At 28.5% G+C, this 6,544-nt stretch overlaps 1 protein-coding gene across 6 annotated transcripts; it reads right to left on the reverse strand.

Moving 5' to 3' along the window:
* Positions 1 to 678: 678 nt before the first annotated feature.
* LOC139431589 (putative autophagy-related protein 11) lies at positions 679 to 5,329 on the reverse strand. 6 transcript variants are annotated; one of them, XR_011641686.1, is made up of 3 exons: positions 4,745 to 5,329; positions 938 to 4,641; positions 679 to 785 (listed from the first exon to the last, which is right to left on the reverse strand). XR_011641686.1 is itself a non-coding variant. In XM_071199552.1 (3 exons), exon 3 carries the CDS (start codon positions 4,095 to 4,097, stop codon positions 1,197 to 1,199), a length of 2,901 nt encoding a protein of 966 aa, XP_071055653.1. In that variant the 5' UTR covers positions 4,098 to 4,257; positions 4,410 to 4,641; positions 4,745 to 5,329; the 3' UTR covers positions 935 to 1,196. The 6 variants fall into 6 exon arrangements, 5 of the variants coding, with proteins under 5 accessions (XP_071055653.1, XP_071055661.1, XP_071055662.1 ...); XM_071199552.1 differs by lacking the exon at positions 679 to 785 and having other exon boundaries at positions 935 to 4,257; positions 4,410 to 4,641; XM_071199560.1 differs by lacking the exon at positions 679 to 785 and having other exon boundaries at positions 935 to 1,115; positions 1,273 to 4,641.
* Between the last annotated feature and the right edge of the window lie 1,215 nt (positions 5,330 to 6,544).

Consider the following 6,544-nt stretch of genomic DNA (forward strand, 5'->3'; position numbering starts at 1 on the left):
ACTGAAGTTTAGCAAAAACATCTTCCTCTTTGAAGATTTCTTCATCTGTAGAAAATGGTCTCAGTATCCAGGATAAAGCTTGACGGTTCTCTATGTCCGGGAAATAATGGTGCGAATTTATCAAACACGTGGCGCTGAACTATGGAATCTATGAAATAGCAATTTCTTCGTTGTATGTGCTTAATGTTTCGGATCAAATTACAAAAATGCATCAAATTTCGCAACAACTTCTGACTTAACACTGAAAATTCTCGAATTTGTGGCACTGATCCGAATAAGATTGCAAATTTTCATTATGTCATTTAACACCCTCAGGAAATTTGAAGGTAGCGTCTTAACAGCCAAGGCATATCGATGTATCATGCAATGATAAGTTAAGCATGGGGTAACTTGTTCCACAAATATTTAAAAATCAGAACGAACACCCATTATGAAATTGCCACCGTCAGAACATACGGCAACTAACAATGACCACTTCAGACAATTTTCCTCAATAAACTGTTTTAGAGTGACAATAACATTTTCACCGTGTATAGTGGTAAATCGCTACCACTAACAGAAAACAAATATTCTTCTTTAACACGATCATCGTTTAAATAGCAAATGAAAGCGAGTAATTATGAACAAACAGACACGTCAGTTGATTCTCCAACTGCAGTGCAAACATGGGGTATTCTTTAATGATTAAAATCCAAATACATGAAATTCCTCTTGATTTTGTATTTATTTTTTTGTTAAGTCATTTAACGTTTCGAACTATTTACATAGTTCATCATCAGAAATCACTATAAAAAAGAAATTTAAAAAGCAACGTCGACGAAATTATCTCCTTTATGGAAATCGTTAAAACAAATTGAACGTACAACGCATAGATTATTACAAAAACAGAAAACAAAAAGAAAAACAAAAAGGAAAACAAAAAAAAACAAAAATGTACCTTTGTCGAGTATCCCTATTGATTAATTTATCAATTCTATCGGTAAATTGTGTATATTTCCATGATCTTACATTTTATAAATTTTTCAAATTACAAAACATTTCAACGTGTTCGTATGGACTTAGCGACTATAAGAAGGAATATCGTGACGGAACCAGTTTTTCTTTAACAATGTGTTCTACGGAAATCAATACAATTCAATTCAAATTACAAATTTAAAATTTACCAATATCTAAAATTACAATTAATTAGTAACTAATCATATATCTAATTTGTTTATTATGCCTGCATAATAACTACCTATATTTCCTGAATCTGATTTAAAATTAACTGACCTGTTAATGTTTTTGGTGATATAGATAGCTTCAATATTCTTTCTGTTGAATGTATCTCCTTCAGTGGTCAACACTTTAGGCGTATCAAAGTTAAATTTATGACGATTCTTGATTGCATGTTGGCAAAGGGCTGTTTTATTAATAATTTTGTGTTGATTAGTATCGTATTTATGCTGTTTTATACGATTATGTAATTGTTGTTTACTTTCACCTATATACACCTTATTACAGTTATTACATTCTAATTGGTATATGGTATTAATTCTGTCCGTCTTATCTATTTTGTCTTTCATATTACTCAAAATATTGGTTAATTTATTATTGTTATATTGTGCTAATTTGATTTCTTGAAATTCATATTTCTTAAAAATAGCTTTAATTTTATTGGTTATTGTCGGGATATATTTGATTTTATAGAATTTACTTATTTTATCTCTATCTGCAACACTCCGTACGTCTAATTCATTCGAATCATTCTGATATAAAGTTTCCGTATGTGGTAAGTAATCTGTGATCTTTGTTTGAGTTTGGGTTACACCCTTATTCTTGTTGTCAATACTTGCATTATTATGTTTGCTTGGTCTCATTTTTGCAATAATCTGATCTCCATTTAAGTTTGATCTTTGTTCAACATTATCAATATTGCTCTGTTGTGTGTTTATAGGTATTGATTGTTTGACTTTATTATAATTATTGTACCAAATATTATTAATTAATGTTCTTGGGTATGCATTTTCTAAAAGGATATTATATATTTTGGTCTTTATTTCTTTCATGTATATATCATCAGTTAAATTAATAGCTCGACGGATTAAATTATTAATAGTATTTATTATCTGAGTTCTTGGATGATTACTTAAATAATGAAGAGTTCTATTGCTACTGATGTCTTTTTTATACCAAGATGTGTATATCTTATTGTGTTCTTTATTTATTGTAATATTCATATCCAAATATGCTATTTGTTCATTGTGTAACGTTTCGACTGTAAATTGTAAGCGTGGGTTGTATTCATTAAATTTGACCAAAAGTTGTTTATATTGATTTTTAGGTAGAATGATTAGCAAATCATCTATGTATTTTGTAATTAAGAAAGGTTTAATGAAAGTGTCGTTTAATTGTGTGTCAAGTAACGAGTTCATCACTATGCCACTCAGATTTACGCTTAAGTTGGAGCCCATAGGAAGTCCATATATTTGTTTATAAAAAGTGTTATTAAATTTAAAATAGCTGTTATGTGTACAAAGCTTTATTCCATCTAAAAATATTTTTTTGTCTTTTATGCAAGTAAAGTTTTCAATTTTATTCCAATTTTCATCTATGATTTTAAGCATGAGTTTTAACGGAATATTTGTAAAAAGGGACTTCGCATCAAAGCTTACTATGTCAATATCTTCATAGTTTTCAATCTCCAATTCATCGAGACGCTTCTTAAGCATAAAGGCATTTTTAACGTCGTAATGATTTTCATCATTTAAATTATTCAGAGATTTATTTAAAAATATAGATAACGCATTGGTAGGTCCATTTATATTATTAATGATTGGACGTAAAGGGTTATTATCTTTATGCGCTTTTAATAATCCATGTATCCTAGGTGTCACATAATGGTTTGGTGATAATCTAAGCTTTTGTTGCTTTGTTATAAATCCTTTCTTTTCTAATATTTTCAGGTAATCATTTATGCGATTAACTAGATTAGGACCTGGATCTAATCTAGATGTTTTATAAGTATCTATATCGTTAAGTAACTCTTTCATTTTATCGTTATATTCTGATTTATACAAAAAGGCTATTTGTTTTGTTTTATCAGTCTTTATAATAACTATGTCCTTATGTTGTGTTAAAAATCTTTTCAAGAAAATCATATCTTTTATCACTGTATTATGAAATATTGAAAATGTTCTATTATTATTTAACGTCAATGATTGTTTATTTTTCATATTCTTGTTATTTCTATCTAGATAATTGGAAATTTCATTAATTATATTGCTTCTTGTTATATTAATGTGATTCTCTGAAGTCTTCAAGTTAATAAAAACTTTTTCTATGTCTATTATCATATTTAAAATGTCTTTGTGTAGAGATTTTTTATTGTTATGTGTTGTAAAGCAAAATTTTTCACCCAAAGATAAGAGATTTAGTATATTTATGGGTATTTGTAATTTTGTAAGATTCAGTATTCTACCTTTCTTGTGTAAATCGTTATAATTATTTTGTAACCAATCATCAGTATGTAAATTTATGTTAGAATTATTATGTGCATTTTCTAGGAACAAAGGTAATTTCAATCGATTTCTATTTTTCAATCGATTTGAGTTATGTAACTCGTCTCTTCTTATTTTATGTGTGAACTTGATGTATCTTTGATTAGCCTTATTCAAGATGATCCTTCTGAAATTGACCTTAAATTTGTCTCCTTCATTAATGGGATTTCTAGTTATAACAAAATCAATATATCTAAAAATCCTGTTAATTAACCAGTAAGTTTGATTTATTTCATCTTTCAAAATGTTAAGGGCTATGTGTTTAGATTGCATTTTTTGTTTGTAATTTATTAGATAATCTTTATAAAAAAGGTTATCTATATTTTTCAAGTTTTTAAGAATATGATATGGTATTAAATTCATTTTAAGGGAATTTTTCAAATAAAACAATTTACAATAAGCTTTTATGGCTTTTTCGAATGTGGGTTTAAGAAGGCGCTCAACAAAGGTACTTACATTAAAACAATCAATTATTTTCTTAAAATTATCGCCGACATTGACATCTCCATCTTCTCGTTTGCAATTTCTTCTAAATTCATGGATATTTATGTATTCCATATTAATTATGTAATTATAATATATTAATTGATTAAAGAGGATTGGTTATTCTTTAATGATTAAAATCCAAATACATGAAATTCCTCTTGATTTTGTATTTATTTTTTTGTTAAGTCATTTAACGTTTCGAACTATTTACATAGTTCATCATCAGAAATCACTATAAAAAAGAAATTTAAAAAGCAACGTCGACGAAATTATCTCCTTTATGGAAATCGTTAAAACAAATTGAACGTACAACGCATAGATTATTACAAAAACAGAAAACAAAAAGAAAAACAAAAAGGAAAACAAAAAAAAACAAAAATGTACCTTTGTCGAGTATCCCTATTGATTAATTTATCAATTCTATCGGTAAATTGTGTATATTTCCATGATCTTACATTTTATAAATTTTTCAAATTACAAAACATTTCAACGTGTTCGTATGGACTTAGCGACTATAAGAAGGAATATCGTGACGGAACCAGTTTTTCTTTAACAATGTGTTCTACGGAAATCAATACAATTCAATTCAAATTACAAATTTAAAATTTACCAATATCTAAAATTACAATTAATTAGTAACTAATCATATATCTAATTTGTTTATTATGCCTGCATAATAACTACCTATATTTCCTGAATCTGATTTAAAATTAACTGACCTGTTAATGTTTTTGGTGATATAGATAGCTTCAATATTCTTTCTGTTGAATGTATCTCCTTCAGTGGTCAACACTTTAGGCGTATCAAAGTTAAATTTATGACGATTCTTGATTGCATGTTGGCAAAGGGCTGTTTTATTAATAATTTTGTGTTGATTAGTATCGTATTTATGCTGTTTTATACGATTATGTAATTGTTGTTTACTTTCACCTATATACACCTTATTACAGTTATTACATTCTAATTGGTATATGGTATTAATTCTGTCCGTCTTATCTATTTTGTCTTTCATATTACTCAAAATATTGGTTAATTTATTATTGTTATATTGTGCTAATTTGATTTCTTGAAATTCATATTTCTTAAAAATAGCTTTAATTTTATTGGTTATTGTCGGGATATATTTGATTTTATAGAATTTACTTATTTTATCTCTATCTGCAACACTCCGTACGTCTAATTCATTCGAATCATTCTGATATAAAGTTTCCGTATGTGGTAAGTAATCTGTGATCTTTGTTTGAGTTTGGGTTACACCCTTATTCTTGTTGTCAATACTTGCATTATTATGTTTGCTTGGTCTCATTTTTTTTTGAGAAAATCATCTTGGTGAGTGGGAAGTGGACCAGCGTTTCATGCTTTTGGTGATTATTAAAAAAATAATATAAAAATCAAGTTTGAAATGAGTTCGTACACTTACCCGAGCTATACCAATTTTTTCAACAAAATTTGTACTTTTATAAATCTCTGTTCAGATATATAACTTATATTATTAACGCCTAATATGGATTAACACCCAATATTGTGAAAAATCTCAGCCTCAGGGTTTCAGTTCAAAATGAGCTAAATCAGTCGATATCGGCGTTCACAGGAATTGGGAATCTCTCAAACCACATTTTGCGTAAAAATCTTGGTTTACAACCATACAAGTTAAAATTAACTCAAGAACTGAGACTCCTTGAAGCGCTGAATCTTCTCAGGTTGGACTCTACTATCGTTTGAACAACTGAAAATTTCATCGAAAAATTTCAGCGATTATGTAAACAAGCAAAATATGCGTTATTAGACAACATCAAACACACAGGTGATTCAAAACTCCAATACAACCATAAAAAGGGGGAGTATGGTGTGGATTTCATGCCAGAGGTTTCATTTGACTTTTTTTTTCATTATCGTTATATTACGGTCAATTGAGTACGATATTGCTCCATATTGGAAGACTATTTTTAGCCAAAATTGGATGTATTTGGCATTGGTGTTGTCAAAGAGATGGTGCTACATGCCACACAGCTGGTCAAAGAACTAATCTACCTAAGAGGAAGTTCGTGTGATCTATATAATTATGAATAAAACTATCATGTCTCCAACACAGAAATGAATGACAAAATTAAGAATGTTCTTGATTGTAGTTTAAACCCTTATTTATTAAAATCATATAAACTGCTTAGAAAATTTAAAAATATAATTAGAATACATTTTTCATTTCAGGTTGACATTAAGATAAAATAACTTTATGGAATAACTCTATATATAATCATCGTCCACAAACTTCAGTTGCTCTCACAAGTGGGGGTTTGTCACAGTTATACTTCCATATTTGAGTAACACATTCAAAATCTCCCCTACAGTGCTGAACTCGCTGAATATTTATGGATTGGTGGTATAGAGTGACTATGAGTGACGTTATAGGAGTAGTTACGGGACTCCTACCCAAAAACTCCTTCATTACATGTGTTCGATTTTAATTTATTCGAAATACTAGAAAACTTGATGCATCAATTTATTAACAACAACGATTG

This window comes from Onthophagus taurus, chromosome 1, assembly GCF_036711975.1.
Source record: "Onthophagus taurus isolate NC chromosome 1, IU_Otau_3.0, whole genome shotgun sequence".
Classification (NCBI taxonomy): Eukaryota; Metazoa; Arthropoda; class Insecta; order Coleoptera; family Scarabaeidae; genus Onthophagus; species Onthophagus taurus.